Genomic DNA, 21,361 nt, shown 5'->3' with positions numbered 1-21,361 from the left:
ACAACTCGTAAGAAATACAAAGAGATGGAGAGGGATCAAAGTCAAGAGGCAGGGTAAAGGTCGGTGTGTTTGTGTGTGTGTTTGTGTGAGTAAAATCGCGTGTGTGCTTGGGGACAGTGACTTCAAAAACTGGACGCCGTGCTGTGCAGCCATTACGTTCAAAGGGAGGCGGGTCGCTCAGAGGGCTTTGTTATTCTGTTGTTTATGAAGTTCTTGCTCTACGTTTTTTTTTGTTTTTTACTAGGAATGATGCATTAGGAACTGTTTGTAGTTTATTACGTCCTGCATGCAATTCTGGTTTTGATAGAGATGAAGAGAATGCTAATCTTGTCTAATGTCATAGCCACATGTTGATTCTTTTGCAAGTAGTAGTAGAAACACAGTACATTGTCTGTGTGTTTGTAAGTGTCAGTAGGATATACTAGCTGTTAATTCATATAGTGTGTAAGAGGGGGGAATAATTAAAGGAAAAATGGTTAAGGTGTGGGGTACACACCTGCTGCCACAACAGCTTTGGTGCACCTTGACATTGATTCTACAAGTCTCTTCCATTGGTTTGACAGGTGGGACTGGCCATAGCATAGACCTATAAATCAAGGGTTCAAACATAAGGCATGGGGGCCAGAATCAGCCCCCAGTGGACAGCTTTGGAACATGTGAAGAAAGCTGTAAATTTGTGGACTTTTACCTGTATTTTAATGTTTTACAGCTCTATCTTTACTGAAAAAGACTGTCTACATGGCTATTCACGCTTCACTAAAGTGATTATAGGCAATAGAAAAACATCAAATGATAGTGAAAAAACAGCAACAAAAACTTTCTGTTTTATAATTACAGTTTTTCTTACAGTGTATTAAGATATCCTAAGGATTAAATGTGTAATTAAACTTCTTTAGAATCACAGAAAGGGGAGTTTCACTGGTTCGGCCCACTTAATAAAAATGGGCTGCATCTGCCCTATGATGTAAAATGAGTTTGACATCTCTGCTATAGATCATTTTTGCTCACTCAGTGACGACTTCATCCGGAAAGAGACCATTCAGAGGAACTTTGTATTGATGTGCAGTAACCCTTTCCAGAACCACTGGATGCTCTCTCTGTAGAGGTCAAGCAATCAGCCCTGTACCCCTGTCTTTCTGTACAACCATTATCCTTTCACTGTCTTTAGTCATTAACTCACTGGAGACTATTTCTCTTGCCATCTTTTTCTCATTTGCATAAGAAACAGCAGATTAACAGCCTGTCTCCACGGGCAGTTTTTCTGTTTTTTTGCACTGGAAGCATCGATGACCGTAGTTTCAGAGTGCTTTCCTCACAACTTGTTTCTGCTAGGTTAAAAAAAAAAGTATTTTTATTCAAAGTTCGGTCATAACTGATTTGGATTTGATCGCAACTGATTGGATCAACCCAATAGATCACTTTGCTCTCAGGCTGCAGGGTTACTTCTGGTTCCTAGGATATTTAAAAGTAGAATGGGAGGGTTGGACATTTTAACGTTTTGTTTTTTTGATGCTAGCCTCAAGTGAGATGTTTCAAGTAAAAGTCCAGCTTTTGTCACTTCCACAATAGCTTGATTGGGCAGCTCCAAAGGTTGCCCCTTACTGGCCTATTATTTGCAGTGTTGGCATTATAACTCCAATCCCTTCTTGATTGTTGCTTGGTTGGGTGAGACGAGCAGTATCGTGTAGCACAGCAATGTTCCAAAAGCTGATTGATGTTCAACTGGGAGCACTGTGGGCACAGTGGGGAGGTGGGGGGGAAGGGGGGAAGCTGTGCTCTGAGGATGTTTTTTTGCGGTGAAGACTTTGAGCACCGTCAGTATTGAACTTCATAGGATTTGGGTAGGAAATCAATCCTACCAGTGCCCAAAATGCTGTCTGTGAAACATACCCTTAAATGTGTCCCCCCTCTCCTAACATTTTAGGAACTCAAAAAAATTGCTTTGTCAGTATTTTTTATCATCTTTACCAGGTTCTACCCTCTACTGTCAGGGGAAATCCTGAGAAAACACAATTTGGGCTTAAGGAAAGTGTTTTGAACTTTGCCATTATTTTCTATTTCTTCACATGTGTAGACAACAACATTGTGTGCGAACTGTGGCCTACAAGTCTCACATGGGTCTGTGTGTTTATATGTTTATGTTGATACTTCTTCCAACAGGCTCATTTCCAGTGCTGCGGGAGCTGACCGAGGAGGAGAGGCAACAGATCCTGCACTCCTCTGAGTTTCAGAGTTTTTTCGACTGCAGCATCCGAGTGATGGAGCGAGCTCTGGCTGAAGACAGCGAGATCTTCTTCGATTACAGTGGCCGAGACCTTGACGACAAAGAGGGGTGAGCAGGAAGGAGGCAAATGGGAGCATGAGGTTGGACAGAGCATTGTGTCAGAATTTATTTACAATTCCATTTTTATTTCCATTTTACTAAACCTCCCAGCTTTTGTTCATGCCTTTAAACAAGCCTGGTGCATGCCCACTGAGTCACTGCAGTTTCAGTGACATTGTGACACAGTGGGAGCGCTTTTGTTCTTCCAAATACTTGTCTTCATAGTGATGTCACACTCTCAGAGGGTTTAAAAAAAGCTCCTAATAACTGACAAAAATCACAGCTTAAAGAGCCATCCGAAGGGTTGCCTCTAAATGGAGGTGTTGGTCGAAGTTGTAAGAGTCATAAGTGCAAAGCTGTTTTAGTATACTGCTCTGCTATTATAGAAGAATGCTGCTTTTACTGACTCACTTCAACTTTGACCACTGCAGCCACAGAGAAACATGAAGCCTGTGGTCAAATAGAGATTAAGTCTAAAACAGGCCATGGCTCAGTGCTCAACATCAGCCCTCCTTTTTTATTCTTTTCTCAAGGACGTGCTTTGAAAGTGTAACAACCTACATTTCACTACCTTTTTTCATTACATATAGCCTCACATAGTACTGCAGACAATACAGATATCATCCACATACTGGTGGGCATAATGCGTGGTAATTTACGCTCCAGGTATGTCCAGGTGATGAGTCAGCTTTAAGTTTAAAAATGACTCTTTTACATTAATTGTTGCTATGAAGTTTTGTTTTTTCCCCCTTGATGTTATAAATCAAGCTCACACTTTACCCTTAAATCAATGTACTTTTGTCTCTACCTAAAACTTGAAACTCACTTGCCGCTTAGTGCATGTCAAGCCAAGATGACTAAACGGGAAGCTGCAGCCATCAAGGTCCATAAGAATTTAAACTGAGAGGTTTCCATAAATAAGCCTGTGAAATTATTAACAGCTGTCTGCAGGTACCTTTTTCTACAGATCGCTCAGGTTATCTCAGCCAGCCTGCAGACATCCCACTGTGGAAGCTCCCAGTCTGGATTTAACTCCAGACATTAGTGTGGTGTCTCCCACTATCATGTGTTTTTTCATTTATTTGTTTTTCATTCATTCAAAGTTCAATGTATCTGTTTTAACAATATGTTTTTAAATTCTGTAACTGGATTATGATTTGTTAAGTTATTGAATCACTATGTTAATAGTACTGACCAAAGAAATCTGAATTATGATTTTTGTTAGAATTTTACAGCCGTGCCACTCCAATAAGAGACTTCTTACAACTGGACAGCTGCCCTTGTAGAGTTGATATTAGCTATATGGACAGAAGTATTGACCCACATCTCTTAATCATTGCATTCAGGCATTTTTAGTCTCAATGTCACAATGTGTATAAAATCAAGCACCTAACCTAAAGAACTCACTTTTTATGTAATAGGATGCCAACTCATCAGCTGGTAACCCTGCTCCAAACTTCCAGATTAACATTAACATCAGCACAAAATTGTGTACCAGGAGCTTCATGGCATGAGTTTGAATGGCCCGACAGCCCCTGTAGGTGAAACGTAGATATATAGGATCTAGTTTGAGCACACTAAAATTATTGTGTCAGCCATAGCCATTCCTACGTCTTCGTTTATGTTTTTTTTCTCTTTAAAAGTTTTGTAAACCTTTATATTACAAATGTTTGCTTTGGTTCTAATGCAACTTACCCTTTTAGTAAAACAGTACATGTGGTACAGTTCAAAAGGGCATTTAATCAATTAAAAGTCTCAGCTTTAAAATAGTGGCTGTGCAAGCAGAAAATAAGTTGCTACCCTTCCACCCTAGTTACTATGGTGTGTACGTTTTGGTAAAGCCCAGACTAGGAGTTACTATGCCAGTGATCACAAATGACTTCATCACAATGAAGTCAGTTTTTTAGTTGGCAGGTACTTATTAACTCTGGCAAGGATTTTGCTATTGGAACCAAGCTGAGTTGAAGCAACCTTTGACCTTTCTCTCCACTGTCCTCTTCCAGAGACTTGGGCAGTGGCTCCAGTCTGTCCTTCAGTAGGCTCTTCTATGACGAGCACTGGTCAAAACATCGTGTGATCACCTGCCTCGACTGGTCCCCTCAGGTTAGGCCTGAAACTTTTCCAAACAGTAAATCATTTGCCAAGAATGAACCATGTTTCTGTTGGGGTTTTTTTTTTTTCATATCCTTCTGTGGATGTTTCCCGTCTTGTAAGCCTTTTCCTTTCTCTCTCAGTATCCTGAGTTGCTGGTTGCCTCCTATAACAATAATGAGGATGCTCCACACGAACCAGATGGCGTTGCTCTGGTGTGGAACATCAAGTTTAAGAAGGCCACCCCAGAGTACATCTTTCACTGTCAGGTACGTCAAACATACACTTGCCAAGCCTCACATCTATTTCCAGAACTATTGGATGCCAGTCCTGATGTCAGGCGTCTGCAGGGAAGGTTAGGTTTTGCCACTTCTGTCTTAAATTTCTGGATGGTTATTTGCAAGTATTCTAACCCAGAAAAAGTTTCTTTGTTTTGAGTTTTTTGAGTAATCTACAGCTTTTACTTCTTTACGCAATAACGGTTGGACTGTTGTGAGATTAAACTAAAAATATATTTACACTACCACTAGAGGTTATTGTAAGTGTCAGAAAGTGGGATTTTCCAGGATGTACTCTCTGGCTTTTAATTGACAAATCATTAGCAAAGGGGTTTGACAGTCAGACCTCGTTACATTTGTTTAAAAAAAAAAAACCAAGATGGTGGTGGTGAGAACAGTCATTTCAGGGCTTCGATATGGGACTTAATGAACCACTTGACGGTGTCACACTGGGCATGTCCAGCTTTTGTTCTGGCCATGAGTCAGGCAAAGCATGAATGTGGGTTTCAAAGTGGCTTGCAGATGTGCAGCAGTCCTAGGAAGGATAAAGCAGTTTAGTATACTCTGTGTGAAATTTGGCAGTTGTATGGTTTTCAGCTGATGAGGGCTGAAAATGACATCAGCTGACCTGCTGTCATTGCAGTTGTACTTGACTTCATGTATTGGCTGAACTGAGACTGTGCTCTGTTTTTGTTGGAAATGAAACTAATTTATGCTTGTGATGTTAATTGCAAATAAAAATAATACATTTTAGGAGGGAGAATTGGAGATGGAAGGAGGTGGGGAGGTGGAACGATTGACTGTGGGGACCTTCACAGCTCCCACAGGGCCACATAGAGATGTGTCAGTAGTAAAATGATGTGGCCTACCACTTCCTAATCCAGCACTGAGTGTGTTAGCCCACCCAAGCTGTGCTCTATTTTGAGGTGAAATCTCCCTTACACACATTACAGTAAAAGCTGACATATATCTGTAATAGCATAAATGCTATAAGCAGTCACCTTTCTGTTTAACCTCCTAAGACCTGAACTCTTTCATGGCATGCATTTTTAATTTTTGAGACCTGATGAACGTAAAAACAAAAAATAACGTGATTTTTTTTTTTTAACCTGATTTTTGTTTCTGAGAACAATGAGATCCACATATGAGGACTTTCACTTTAAATTGGGATAGGACAGTGGCAGTATAATGTCCTCGTAAATGGATATCAGGCCCTTGTAGAGCAAAATTGAGTATTTTGGTCTAGACAACCCAAAATGTGATGTCCACATATGTGGACGCCAGGTCCTAGGAGGTTAAAGTGATGTCAGACATGAACGCGCCCACTCTCACATTCAAAGTTTATTAAAAACTTAAAGCAAAAGAAACAAACAGAGCAAGATAGTCCTGCAAACCACACACTGTGTGCAAATATTTCAACATGAAGTCTAGTTCCGTAATGGATTTATGAAGCACTCCATTCTTTTACTGCACCATAATTTATTCTGCTGCTCAAATTCATGCGGTTGTACGGACAGATTGCAGCTATGCATCTCATAGCTGTGCAATTCTGTAGATTTTTCCATGTGGCTCTCGGACGTTGTCTGACTTTATTGACAGCATGCGGTTTCTGAGCATGCTGATCTGCAAGTTGTCGGCACTGAGCGGTAGACGTTTGGGAACAAGGATATTTGTGTAAGCAGCAAATAAAATGCTCTCCATATTAAAAGGAGCAATAAAACTGTAAAAGTTAAAGTGAGTACAGTGATGGGAACACACTGAATAGCACTGAAAAACTGGGAAATTTCACTTTGCATCAGAAACAGACACACAACTTCTACAAAAAGTGTTGACTTGTCCACACGGAGCGATTTGTTTTATCTGAGCATTTACTGTAAAGCTGTGCATTACACAACGTGATGCTGATGGAGAAAAGAAAACAACTGAGAGCAAATAAAAACAAAGTGTCCCCCCACCAAATTTCACCACCACACCTCGTGTCTTACAAGACATGTTCAAGGAAGGATGAACAGTGGCAGATTAAGTGGCGATAAAGTAAAAAAGAAGCCATTTAACGTCAGCCTTTACTTCTCACGTCACTGTTGGATCTGGATAAAACAAAGGGGGAGAAAGTAGAAGAAAAGTCAGGGGACTGCTTGCTTTTCTCACTCGCTTTCTCTCTGCGGTGTCTTTTGCAAACAGAGTCGCTACTCTAGTTAGCTACGTGTCAGATGGCTTTTAATATGCAAGCATGCTCTGCTCTTTAACCCACCAAAACCACAGGGCCCAGTGCCTCTTCCCCTTTCTTTCTCCGCTTTCTCGTTTTCTGGTCACCTTTCACCTCCCATCTTTAGCTAGAGTAACAGAGAGGCAAGCCTGCATCTGTAGCCTGTAACACTCTTGCAGTGCACACATGCTGTAGGTTGGGTCGGTGAACACTGCTGCTGTTGGCAGTCAGTGTTTGGCAACACTTGGCCGGTTTTTGTTTTTGCAGACTTGCCCACAGAAGCTGCTGTCGTTTGATGAATGGATAGGTAGATGAATACTGTATATGTGTATGCCCGTGTTTGTATGTTTGCTGTACGCATGTGTAACAACCATGGTGTTTATGTGTGCATGTGTGTGTGTGAGTAGGATACAAAAGAATGACAGGGCAGGCTGGTATTTGAGTGTTTGGGTTTGTGGTTGAGGCTGGATCCAGCAGGGGCTTTATTGTAAAAAGCAGTGGGTTATAGGAGGCTTCATATTTCAGATGGGGTTTCAGTGAGGTCAAGCTCATTGGCCACTTTATTAGGTACACCTGTGAACTCTAATTAGCTCCAGTACAGCAGCTCCGCCCTTAAGTGAACTATTAAAACAGCTTCTGTTTGTTTTTTGTTGTTGTTTGATGTCAGATTAAACTTTATTACTGAAATTGCTTTAGTTCATGTACAGTATGTCAACGTAAACACTTCTATAAACATTTTAAATGTAGTGGAATCTATTCTACCACCACACTCCGCTATGAACGTAAACATAAAGTTGAAATATATCTTTTCAGCATCCATGATCTCTTTCAACAAACACCAAAAGTGAAGCTTTGTAAAAGTGGAACTTGTGGTAATGCAGAGATAGCAATACATTTTATGGGTTATCTATTAAAGTGGCTAATCTTTTTTTTTTTTTCTTTTTAAAGAAATATAAAGTTATAAAGTGTCAAAATACAATATTTCATGCTTTTCTTTTGGGTGGAATCTCAGTTCTTTTCAGTGCCGTTTTATTAGCATCAGGACAAATTAACAGTACAGACTGGTGGCATTTAAATAGAAATCTGCATAGTATCAGCTATGTGTTGCTAGAACAACTTTAATGCACTGGTTTTGGCATTGATTCAGTCTCCAGTCCTCTGCTGGAGAGAAGAAGCACTATTTTTCCAGATGTTAGTCCCTCATTTGCTGTTTTGATTAAGGTGGTTGAAAGCACTGTTGCTCCCAAACTCTGATAGGTGTTTAAAGGTGTTCTGATGACTGTAAAGTTTGTAGCGTGTGTTTCATGCTGTGTAGCGTCAGGCGTTTCCTTTAATTTGTGAGGCATTTGTATGGAGTAAAATTAGACTGATCATGTTGATCTACAATAATATCTTATGATGTCCTTCCTGATTCGTTGTTGGTCTCCGTTCTTGATGTGCTGGTGTTGTGAAGGATAGTTCCCAGTTTGATTCTGGGAGGAGTCTTAGTGTCACATTGGGCAATGCATTCAGGGAACCATGCACAAATATTTTTGGCAGTGTGCAGCAATGCTGTAATATTGCATTCTAATGAAATACTTGCATGTGTAATAAACAGATGTCACAGGAATGTCAAGGATTTGTTTTCATTTTCTGTTTCTTCTTGCTTTGCTGCTGCGTGACCTCTTTTTTAACTCTTATATCGCAGCTATTCACAGCTTCCTTGGTTCTTAAGTACACCTTTCTTTTTTGAATGTACTTATCTACTGCCACTTACTGTTTTTCCAAGTACTTTATCCAATAAAGAATAAATTAACTGTGGTACTAACTAGCTGTGCTATTGAAAATATAACAAAACTGTTTCACATTTATGCTGTGAGATATTTTTGAAAACTGTTTCGCTTTTTCATGATTTTAACATGAAACGGAATTTTTTTTCTTAAGTGTTAAAACCCTGTTTACAGAAAGAGACAGTAGAAACTGGGAAATGAAACAAATGAATAAATATTAACTCTTGTTTTTATAATTGTCAAAAGCCGAAGTCACAATGAAAAACAAAGTCCGACATTTTACACAGTGTCCCAGTTCTTTGAAAGTGTGGTTTTTGTAGCTTGTTCTGGTTTGTGTTTTTCAGCACACAATATAAATGCAATTTTTTGTTGTTATCAAACTCTGCTTTGGTCAAAAAAGTGAATAAACTGTATATGAAATGAAACAGCGTAGTGGGGATCGGTTAACGCAGTTTCATGACCTCACTTTAGGAGCCCCTGATCTATGTAGCTCCTCAGGAAAGGGTCCTCCTCTGCTGTGGATTCTGGTACCAGTGTGCTCTCCCCTCACGACGCCTGTCCCAGCAGTTGGACCCTTCATCACCCCTTCCCAGTTGGGTCCAATCTTGTAACTTCACACCAGCCTCTCAAGTGGGCAAAGTCATACCACATTAAAGAGACCGTTTGACTTAAAGCCTCTGCTGAACCCCCCCAAACCACAAGACTCCCTGTAACAACCCCTGCCGCTACTGTCATATCCCATTGCACTCAGTCATATTTTTATTAATATCTCGCTGCCTAGCGTTCGTTCTTGAGTCTCTGGCACTTCCAGAAAGGTTGGGTAAGAGAAGTGGGGGAGGCAAAGAGGAGAGAAGGAGGGAGGGCAAGGGTAGAGGGAGTAGGAATGAGAGGAATATGTGACAGCATTATTCATTGTCTTTGAGTGAGTTTGAACCCATGTGCAGTTATACTGGTGAACAAACTTGCACTATGCTCAGAAGGCTTAGCAGACAGTGTTCCAGTATTTGATATCGACCGACCAACAGTGTCTCTGTGGAGAGTTTAAAAGTTTTTCTGTGATTAGATGTCAGTAGATGGAGTTTCATCTACCAGAAAGTAAGTGTTGAATTTTATGGAAAATTTGTTTATCATGTACCACTTTAAAGGTATCGATCAGATCTTAATCCTTTCAGCCGTTCTCATAAATACCTTAAAAAAAACCTCAGATGTCAACATCAATAAACATTACGCCAGTATTGGCCAAGTGAATATAGGAGCCTAGCAAACAAACAAGATATGGAAAATAAAGGAAAACCAGCTCTAGCAGGCAAAGAAAGGCCTGTTTGTGTTCCCAGAGCCGCCTCCTCATGCTTTCGCTCAATTCTTTGCCTGATGAAATGGAGACTCTGGCTTGGTATTCCTCTCTCCCTGCCAGAAACCACAGAGTGACAAAATCTGTGGGGTGTCATAAACGAGTGAAGCCAGGGGGAGAAAGGGAGGAGAAAGGTGGTTGCGAAGCCGGGATGCAACCAAAGACAGTCGGATCCATCTGGTCCTGATAAGGCAGAGTGGAAAACAGATGAGTGCGGTGAGGCAGATGGTGGGGTTGGGGGGGAGTGGGATGAGGCTAGAGAGTGGATCTGTTTGGGAGGATATACTGCCTAGCGTGCCATATCAGGCCCCCTCCCCGTTTTTCCTCAACCTAGCGCTCTCACTTCATTCCTGCCGGCTCGAGTGGACTTGAGCAACAGTTTGTTGCCTGAGGAAAGAACAAAAGAGAGGAGGAGGCAACAAAAGAAAGACTGTTTGCCCCTCTGTAGCTTTCTTTCTTCTTATGTCATTCCTTTACACATCTCTAATCCCTTGCTGGGTGCCATCTTTCATCACGGTGTACCCTGTGTGTATTATCCTACACAGAACACTTCCTATTGATACAATAAAGGCTGCCAGAAACACTTAGCCTTGGGAGCCTGTGTGTGATATGGTAGATGATACATGTGTGCAGAACCTGCCTGAAGAAAGAAATGAAACCTGCTGTTCTTACTGCCACAGTATCTCCCTGTAAAACTTCCCCACTTTATCTCAAGCATAATATAATGTACCCAAGTGACTCTTGCTGCTGTCTTTTCTTCCGGGAGTCATAACTCCCTAAATCCTGTCCATCTGGATTAGCAGGAGATGACGCAGAAGGTGTCTGACCTGCTCTGCATGTGAGATGAGAACCATCCAAAGAGCCACTCTGCATTTGGAAATGAAATGTCGGGCTTTGAAGCAACAGCAGTGATATGGAGATGCAGTCCCACTGCTTCCATAAAAAACATAGAAGACATGAACTGCATTTATATTAGGCTGATTTAAAGAAAAATATCTCCCTCCATCTATCTCTCGATCTATCTAGATAGCTAGATAAATAGAGCTAAAAGGCCCAGCCACCCAGTGCATGTAGGCAAGGTGACCTGCTGAAGTTCAAACCAAGCGTTGGATGGGGAAAAACTGCAATTTATGTGACTCTTGTGGTTGTTGATGGCAGATGGGCTGGTCTGAGTGTTTCAGAACTTCCTGATCTGCTGGGGCTCTCACAACAATCTCTAGAGTTTATAGAGAGTGATGCGAAAAACTAAATATCCAGTGAGAGGCAGTTCTGTGGATGTGGATGTCTTGATGATGCTAGAGCTCAGAGGGGAATGGTCAGACTGCCTCATGGGAAGGCAACAGTAATTCAAATAACCGCCTGCTACAACCAGGGTATACAGAAGACCATCTCTAACAGCTTCAACTCTTCTGCGAAGGCTTTTCACAAGGTTTAGGAGTGTTTATGGGAATTTTTGACTGTTATAGAAGCGCGTTTGTGGGGTAAGATACTGATGTTGGACAAGAAGGCCTGGCTCACAGCCTCCGCTCTTATGTGTTCTATCAGGTTGAGGTCGGGACTCTGTGCAGGCCAGTCAAGTTCTTCCACACAAAACTCACTCATTCATGTCTTTATGTACCTTCAGGGACATTCCCACACCGTACTCACAAAGTTGGGAGCATGAAGTTGTCCAAAATGTCTGGATTATCTGAAGCATTAAGAGTTCCTTTCACTGGAACTAAGGGGCTGACCCCAAATCTTGAGAAATAACCCAACACCATAATCTCCTCTTCCCCAAACTTCAAACTTCAGACAGTGCAGTCAGAAAAGTACTGTTCTCTGGCAACGTCCAAACCCTGACCCGTCCATTGGATTGCCAGACAAAGAAGCGTGACTCATTGGTCCAGTAAGTACATCTTCCCTACTCTAGAGTCCCGTGGTGGTGTGCTTTACATCACTGCATCCAACGCTTTACATTGTGCTTGGTTTGGATGCAGCTGCTCGGCCATGGAAACCTGTTCTACGAAGCTCTCTGTACACTGTTCTTGAGCTAATCTGAAGGCCGCATGAAGTTTGGAGGTCTGCAGAAGGATGGTGACTTCTGACCATTATGTGGCTCAGCATCCGCTGAACATGCTCTTTGATTTTATGTGGCCTACCATGTGGCCAGCATTCACAGTCACTTCCACTTTGTTGTAATACCACTAACAGTTGACTGTTGAATATTTAGTAATGAGGAAATTTCACAACTTGACTTGCACAGGTTGCATCCTATCATGGTACCACGCTGGAATTCACTGAGCTCATTCATTCACAAATGTAGAAGCAGTCAGCATGCCTAGGTGCTTGACTTTATACACCTGTGGCCAAAGAAGTGATTGGAACACCTGAATTCAATAATTTAGATTGTGTGAGTGAATATTTATGATAATAAAATGTAGCTAGACACATTTAGTTTCATTGTTTGTCTTTGGTTTCCTGTGGCAAATGACTTCCATCACTCACTCATGTTGCTTGGTCGAGCAGTTCAGAAGCTGCAACCTACAGACTTCCCGTTCGGCACAGCCACATTTTGAACAGACACAATCACTCACACAAGTTCTGTGACTGTATCCGCATAGCTGTCCTCTTTTCAAAACAGTAACTTGACGACTGCGTGCATGTGACACCATTTGGTGACATCTGCAAATTGTAGCTACAAAGCATCACACGAGTTACACTCTCCCAGAACGGGCTCTAAGTTTCCCAAAACTTGAGACCTTTTAATGCAGTACTAGATTGATACATCCGCTTTTATGCAGTCATGTTTAGACACTGAAATATTTTCCTTTAACATATGCAAAACACATGTTTTGAGTCTCGATGGCAAAGATTCAAAAAATGAATAAAAAGTAGACAGAATTACAGAAAGATTACAGAAATCCAGCCAAAACATAACCATGCTTCCCATAATTCAAATATATAAAGTCAGACATTAATTTCCTCCGACTTTGAAATCGAGATTCCATCAACGAGGTCACATTTAGCTTAAATCATAAACTTGCTTATACTGTAGCACACAGCAAATTGATCTTATTTCAACGCCTAATTACATGCAGTACATTTAAAACGGATACAAGTTTCAAACTTGTGCTGATGTGACATTTGATTAGCAGAATTTAGGGAGAATGACTTTAATCTTAAGCCCAAGTTGCTGCTGGCAGGCGCCTCATAGTGCGTTATTGGGACAAAGGGGGGCTAATTTTCAGTAGCTCTTTCACTAAGCCTGACAGCACATGAGGGGAATGATGGCATAACCTGTGGTTTCTGAAAGAGGGGATTCAGAGTTTAGTCGGGAATTTTCCTCTTAAGATGGGAACACTGATAGGGCTTACGATTGAAAGTAACATATGGATCAAATAGAGGAGTTCCTTGATTTGATTTAGTTTCTCTTTGTCATTACTCATGTGGGGTAGAGATGTTTATTTAGGGTGCTGACGGCACAGAGCACTGATGTTTTATGTTTGTGTCTGTATATTCTTGTGGAATTACATGTTAATTTTTTAATTTTTGTTGGCGGTAATAGTAAAAGCAGCTTTGGCCTTTACTAGAAAGATGTGAATTTAATGAGATTTGCTTATATTTTAATCCACCTTGACGAAGATACTGAAACCTCAAATGAGCAATGCTTTTATGAGGCAGGTTAGCTGTTCCCCCTGCTTGCACTCAAACTGTCAAACCCTTCTTCATAGAAGAAGAAATCAGATCCAAGAGTTCTTACATTGTTTGGAGTTTTGAGACAGATGGTTGTGGGGGTGGAACCATGTGCATGTTAAGCGGATGTGTGTGGGTTTGTGTGCGGAGATGACAAAGGGTGCTGGACTATGGTTTATTAGCCCACTGATGGAGTCTGATGGAGGGGGAACAGACCTCAAACAGCAGCCTGTGAGACGACCACAGAGGGTAAAGGTCACCAAGAAACGCTGGGTCATTAGAGTGATCACAGCCAAGAAACAAACCTCCGTGTGCTTGAGAATAGCTGCTTTTTCAGCACAAAAACATCATTCCAGACTTTTTTTTTCTCTTTTTTTGATGATTTGTTAACACAAACACATGATTGTATATTGCTTAATCCAGCGTGTAACATGTCATACAGTGCACCAGTGATCTTTTATTAATCAGGCAGCTTCAGATGTTCCTGGACGAGCTGTCAAGTCTTGCTTACTAATTCATGCTAATAAGCCTCTAGCCTCGATCCTTTTTGTGTCGGACTATGTAAATAAACTTTTCAGATCGAGCCTTCATGCCAGCTGACAAGCACCTTTAGTTTTTACCACCAGAGTTTAGTTTATTTTGAGTCTAGACATCTGAAGTGACTCCCGAGCCGTGCCGCTGGAAGCCGTGACTCCTCAGAAGTAAGAGAAAAGAGAAATAAAAGAGTGTGAAGTGTTTTCTTTCCCTTTGGTTTGTTTTCCAGTCTCCTTTCAAAATGAACTGGGGTTTGGAGTTGGCTGCTTCGCACATGGTGTGGTGGAAGGGATGGTGAGAGAGGGAGAGGGAGAAGTAAAAAAAGAACTGAAAAATAAGCACATTTTACTATTGCAGACGTAGTGGGATCTTTCTACGCTATAAACAAAACTCATTCGATTAGTGTTTTTCACTATGATACCTTTACTACTGTATATTTACTTGGCACATGGAGTCTATGACATGCCTCTCTCATCATTTTTCTAGTAACAGAAATTTTAAGATGTAAAAAAAATCAAACATGTAGAGACTTAAGAGTTATAATGAGAGTCCAAGGTACAAACCAGGTACAACCATCATGGTTAATGCACCTTTGTCTAGATTCAAGTCAGCAATATAAAGATAAGGAACAGTTAGTGTACTTTGTTGCTTTTTTACCACTTAGAGATGTTATTTTTGCTGCTACAACCTGGCAGATGTTCACGATAGTCATAAATAGGTATAAATAAAGCCAAAACTCCTGCAGGGTGGGCCCAGCCTAACTGACGTTATGAGTCCTTTCTATTGTTTAGCATTTACCTTTATCCCATAATTACTACTTGTGGCCACGGTGGCTGCTGTTTATCTAAACTTAACATAGTTTCACTTGAAGCAGTTGTCACCTTTTTAAGGCATTATAACAGTCTCTGTTGTACAAACTTGGTTTAAAATTTTGGCCTTATATTGTTCTCAGTTGAACAATACCCAACAAATTCCTTTGTGGTTTATGTTTTTTTATGGATTATTGATATTATTAATGTGATCATTATAAATTAAACTGTGTTGTAGATGTATCCTAGGTCTTGCCTTGTTAAGGCAGTGATGAGTTTTGGAGGATTCTGATAGAGTTTTGTCTCCATGCAGTCTATGAGCTGCTGTTTCAACAGCAAAACATCTGACATACAGTTTTCAAGAACACTAAAACTGTCACCAGCGCTCCTTCCTACAATCTACGATTGCGTGAGGCAACGATCCATTTGCGAAATGCACCCTCCATGTTGTTCTAGCTTTACTGTTTTTAGTTGTGATTTGTGTTTGTGAGCTTTGCTCTGTTGGCTCTGTCGTGCCTGTGAATTATTTCCCTCTCAACAGGACTATGCTTTTTTTTTTTACTGGTTCTGATGAATCTGTCAGTGCATCACACCAGTTAACCTCCTGTAGCGCTATGCTGCAGGATGCTGAAATAATTTTCTCATAACTCAGAAGCGCAGATGCTTCAGTGGCTCTGGGTCAGGGGGAGCTAGCTGTTGCACGCAGAAGCCCTTATGGGATGAGCACCGAAGAGGAACCAAAACTCAATAAACACAGCGTCGAGGGGGGGGGGTAGTTCAAGGGTGCGCTTGTCATGACGGAGGCTACGGTGAGCGCTCCAGTGGCTGCTGGGGTTTTGATGCTGTAATGTGAAACGGCTGGGGAGGGAAGGAGGACTACAATTCCCTCTTTGTCTGGTCTCCACCCCAGCGTCACCCCATTCTCGTCTCCTCAGCGGACCTTCACCATGGCCACACTCGTCATCTCCGTCTCCGTCTGTGTCCCCGCGTATGCCACCCATCACGATGTCTTGATCGCTCGCGCTCACTCGCACCCAGTCAAGTGTTACCGTTTCTACCATCTGCATTCAGTTCATAATAATGTCAGTTACATAAAATAACACCAGCATCGAATCAGAGTAATGGGTCCTAATTCTCCTCTCTCGTTTTCTCTCCTTAGTCTCCGGTGGTGTCTGTGGGCTTTGCCAGGTTTCATCCCAACCTGGTGGTGGGGGGGACGTACTCAGGACAGATAGTCCTGTGGGATAATCGCAGTCATCGCCGGACCCCTGTCCAGAGGACCCCTCTGTCTGCTGCTGCACACACTGTAAGGATGATTTAAACTATCAGTATGATACATTTATCATACAGTATGTAAAGGTTTATCTCTGCTTTATAATTAGAATTGTGATATTAACAACAATAACTTCTGCAGATTACACAGTAAGGAAAGTAATAAATAGTTTTCCTGCGATGACACATCATTATTAAAACCTGGAGGGCAGAACAAGGCTTTTCTTCAGTACCTAACACTTATTTTTTAGCAGGATTGTTTACCCAAAATTCAGAATAGCTGCTTAAATCATAGAGTAGTTACATTGCACCAATCCATCCTTCACTACAGCCATTCATGGTATAATCAAACTAGGGAAAACTCTTGCTCAAGGCTGTGCCACGACCAAAATTAGTGCCACCGTGTGCAGTGGATTTATGATTTTTTTGTGTAGCGGCCTTCAGATGGGGTCAAGTTGGCAATTACATGCAATCTGTGATAAATCAACAAGCATCGCAAATCTGCTGCCGTGTGCATTCATAATCTTTTCCCTGAGTATGATGATCCTGACACAGACAGCCAAGAGTGGCTGATAGATAAGCTAGGTCATTTTAGCTAATTAGCACTCACTATTGCTTTGTAAACTGTGATCTTCTTGTTCTTCACCTCCTAAATGAAAGACCTGAGATCCAAATTACATATACGTAGCTGTCTGTTAAAAGTGTACTATTGTACACTCTTATCCTGGCGGCAGCGCAACAAAGAGCATTCACAACAAGAAATTGCTAAAATGGATCTCCAGCAGGGATGTAATTGTTCTCTAGTGATTAAAATATTGCAGTGGATTCTGTATGTGGATCAAAAGTGCCCAGTTTCCATTAATCTTCTTTTGAGAGGTCATTTAAATGTTCTTTGATTGAAAATTCATTTTAGTGGAGGGTTGTTGGAACTGTGTTTTGCTCTTCAGAGCTCTGTGTGAGTCACGTGACTGAAAACTAAATTGTTAATTTGGTTAAAAGTGTTGAAATAAGCTTAGGCCAACATGGGGGAAAAAAGCAGATAAACACTTTTTTTTTAATTAAAAAATTCAGACATGTAAATATGCTAAAAAGATTTTGATTGCACCAATTACACTGAATGATTTTTACATGATAATCTGTATTATAGGGTCCGTCTGCACTTAGACATAAACTTGATAAAAGCAGTCGTACTGAAGACATAACTGAAAGAGCAGCTCAGTTCAGCTACAGCAAATTACTGTTGAATATAATCTAACGATATCTTAAGAACCCAGCTTGTTTATAATCACAGCTACAGTAGACACACACATTGTTACATGCCATCCATACTGTAGCTTTAAAGGGGCTGTGGGCTCTAATAATGAGGCCACCACTCTGCCGTTAGTGAGTACAGCATGCTAGCATGGTGCTGATTGCTGAATGGATTCTTTGTGCGACCCGGCACACAAATCAATTACTGCTCAGTAATGATATAATGGCTTCACACACTCGTGGATTTGAACAGCAGCACATGTCTGAAACGTAGGGTGATTTAAAAGGACGAATGCACACTGGCATGTGAGCTGTCTGCATCTCTTGGCCCCAAAAAGCATCTAATGACATCATGTGCTAAAGGGGAAAAAACATGTGATCATTACAGGACAATGTTTATTCGTTTCATAAGTAGTGGAATATCAAAATTAATGACATAGTGATGCTGCTGACAGCCTGCTACAATTAGGAATGTTTCAGCTATTTATTGTACAAGAGAAATTGTTATGCTTCAGTTCAAAGAGGCTAATAATTAAGAACTATAATGTGATCACAATTTACAGCAAAATTACAAGTATTATCCTAAAGGATGTTGTTGTAATTATACTACAGTTGATAACAGCTTTTTTTGTATTGTGCACGGGTAAATCTTCACCCTAATCCGTTTGTTTGTCTCTGTGTACGATCGTGTGTGTGTTTGTCCAGCACCCAGTGTACTGCGTGAATGTGGTCGGCACACAGAACGCCAACAACCTGATCACCGTGTCCACAGATGGCAGGATGTGCTCCTGGAGTCTGGACATGCTCTCCCAGCCTCAGGTACACACATCAGTGAAGCCGTCCACACAACCTGCCAGCAGCATTTAAAAAAAGAAACCATGACTTTTTTTTTTTCACTCACTAATGCTGTTTTTTTGTTGTAAAAAGGCAGGTTTATGCTATATCCACTCTAATATAATGTGTGTAGGAGACCATGGAACTGGTGTACAATAAATCCAAACCCGTGGCAGTGACATGCATGGCCTTCCCCACGGGAGACGTTAACAACTATGTGGTCGGGAGCGAGGAGGGCACTGTGTACACTGCATCCAGACATGGCAGGTTGGTTAATGAAACATGTATTTTAAAACACAGATATGCATTAAAGTTCACCAAAAGTCTGCTGAATATGAAACAGTGCTCATGTAATTTACAATTATAGGATATTAGAATTATAATATTACCAAAGTTTAAGAGGATGATTGTCCCTAAATTAGATTACATTTAAGTAACTTAAAACTTAAAGTGTCTGATTACAAATGAAGTTCTCCCTCTTTTGGAGGGAATTTTGGGCTAACGATCTCAGTTCCAGATGTTACGTTCTGCGTTTTCCCTCTCCAGTAAGGCAGGTATCTGTGAGATGTTCGAGGGCCACCAGGGGCCCGTCACGGGCATCAGCTGTCACAGCGCGGTGGGCACCGTCGACTTTTCCCACCTCTTTATCACGTCCTCGTTCGACTGGACCGTCAAACTCTGGAGCACCAAGGTACGATGTGGGAGGTGTGTGTGAGTGTGTGTGTGTGTGTGTGTGTGTGTGTGTGTGTGAGGGAGAGGAAGAGAGAGAGGGGATGTGGAGAAAGAAAGGTTGTGCGGGGGGTTGATTGTGACCTCCGAGAGGTTTTTAAGCAGATCCTGAGAGGGAGAGAGAATGAACTAGTGAAGAGGGAAGGTTGAGTAGAGAAGGTCTCGTACAACTTGTGTGTCTCTCTACATATATGTTTGAATAAGCTGTTATTGTGCATATATGTGTTCTCCGTGTGTGTGCATTTGTAGGGAAAGTATTCACTGCTAACTACAGACTGTATATAAAGATGGTTTTAGCCTCCAGAGCTAATAATATAGAATCGCAATAAATCTGGAGTCTATGAGCTCACTTCATTTATGAGTTTATGGACTAATTTGTACTTTCAGCTCTTATGTTAATATAACATAGTGTGTTGATTTGGTAAATTATGCTCCCGATGTAGAGTCAAAATGTGTGATAAAGTGGGATATGTTTCAGGAAGACCTACTTTGTGATACTGTACAATCGTGTATTATCACTGTGCCTCAGAGCCACCACTCGCTGTTCAAGTCCAGCTTCAAAACATCAAATTGGGGATGATCAAAGTGTTCAGGTCAAACAAGAAGCAGCCTCTGGAGGTGAAACATGATGCCAACACAGAAGTGGAAAAAAATTGCAGTTCCTTTAGGTGCCACTCGAGGCGTGCTCCAAAAGGAACTCCATTCCCATAGATTTCACGTTTAAGATATAGAGACTTGACCTGGGTAATGGAGTTTGAGTAACTGAGTACATCTCCATTGATATGACCACTGCCTACCACGTTGAATCTTGGAACCGGACCTTTTCGCTGTGTCTATGCACTGTTGGTGAGTTTTGGAGCCTTTTTATTGGATTATCTGATGGATGATGGATTTTGTTGAGTAAAATGATCCTCTTTAATTAGGCTAATACAAAGCAATAATTAGCTTATAGACAATTTGCTGCTCTGAACCATTCAGGTGTTAATACAGTGTTACAATCTTCAACTGGTGTATATCTCCCCCCAAGCCCACCCAAGAGCTACATCTCTACAGTTGAGACCAAAGTGGAGATGTTTGATGTTTGGTCATAAAACCAAACATAACATATCAGCACAAACATCTCATACCAGCGATGAAAGAAGGTGGTGGATGTGCGTCTGTGCATTGCACAGGTAGGGTTTATGGATGTAACCACTTGTTAGCTAACGTTAGCTGCTAACATTACCTCTGGCTTTGAAAAAACAGCATGGCAGCAGCCAAAACGCTAACATTGAAGCTTTAAAATACAGAGTCCAGAACCAGTGGGTGACATCTCTGTGACTGCATCCATCTTATTTATACAGTCTGTGTTAATCATCAGTAACCATCATCATTATTATTATTACCTGGTTTCAGTCTGTCAAGCAATTTCCTCTTAGGCTGTGCTCTGTTTCTAGTAAGAGCCAGTTAACCTGCTCTTTCTTTGGAGACAGCAGGTGAACCACTAGTATTACAGATGTCAGATGTCTACACTGCTTCAGAGAAACGTGTGCCTCCAATGGCAAAAGTCACAAGAGCAGAAACGGCTCCACACATGATTCTTAGCTTAGTGCAATTAATAAGACCTATTATAAGTGTAAGTATAGTTAGTTAATCTTCCAGTACTCCATTATTTAAATGAAACTACAAATAACTGCATTTACAAAGAGACTGTCGGCTGTTTTTCAAGTTTCCGTAGAAATATTTTGCTGAGAGACAGCGTAGGATCTGTTTTTTTATTTAAGGCTTGTTGCACCTCATCTGACAAGTGTGTGTGTGTGTGTGTGTGTGTGTGTGTGTGTGTGTGTGTGTGTGTGTGTGTGTGTGTGTGTGTGTGTGTATTGTATGTGTGTGTTTTTCCGGTTTGTCCTGGGTGTACATGTGTGAAAGTCCCTTGTTTGTATGTGTGGGTGTCCCTCCTACTCAACTATCACTGCAAAACACAAATGCACTGATGGGATAGTGCTGGCTGCTGTCTGCAGGCACACTTAGTGAACCTAAGTCAGACGCACTCTAAAGGTGGGCGCTCCTCCTCTCGCTGGTTTTGAGTGACCTCATCCTCTCAGTGCTGTTGTTCTCCTTTCAAACCAGTGTTATGAATTCCATTTGGCAGCATTTCAGGAGCGGTAAAAAGCAAACAGCCACTATTTCTGTCAGAGGAAGGCTGGTGAATAAAGAAAAAACTAAAAAAAGATCTTGGCTAATACAGTGAAAGGACACTTCT

At 41.3% G+C, this 21,361-nt stretch overlaps 1 protein-coding gene across 10 annotated transcripts in view; it reads left to right on the top strand.

Moving 5' to 3' along the window:
* LOC116319472 (cytoplasmic dynein 1 intermediate chain 1) overlaps positions 1–21,361 on the top strand; it is a 62,399-nt gene that overhangs the window by 26,438 nt on the left and 14,600 nt on the right. For all 10 annotated transcript variants that reach the window (XM_039605806.1, XM_039605799.1, XM_039605801.1 and 7 more), the window contains 7 exons: positions 2,161–2,332; positions 4,327–4,426; positions 4,558–4,683; positions 16,193–16,339; positions 18,262–18,375; positions 18,524–18,657; positions 18,937–19,081. In XM_039605806.1, coding sequence (XP_039461740.1) covers positions 2,161–2,332; positions 4,327–4,426; positions 4,558–4,683; positions 16,193–16,339; positions 18,262–18,375; positions 18,524–18,657; positions 18,937–19,081 — 938 coding nt within the window. The remainder of the gene's footprint in view (positions 1–2,160; positions 2,333–4,326; positions 4,427–4,557; positions 4,684–16,192; positions 16,340–18,261; positions 18,376–18,523; positions 18,658–18,936; positions 19,082–21,361) is intronic.

Source organism: Oreochromis aureus, linkage group 22, assembly GCF_013358895.1.
Source record: "Oreochromis aureus strain Israel breed Guangdong linkage group 22, ZZ_aureus, whole genome shotgun sequence".
Classification (NCBI taxonomy): Eukaryota; Metazoa; Chordata; class Actinopteri; order Cichliformes; family Cichlidae; genus Oreochromis; species Oreochromis aureus.
Note: the sequence above shows the minus strand (reverse complement) of the source record. Positions and strands in the feature narration are given on the sequence as shown.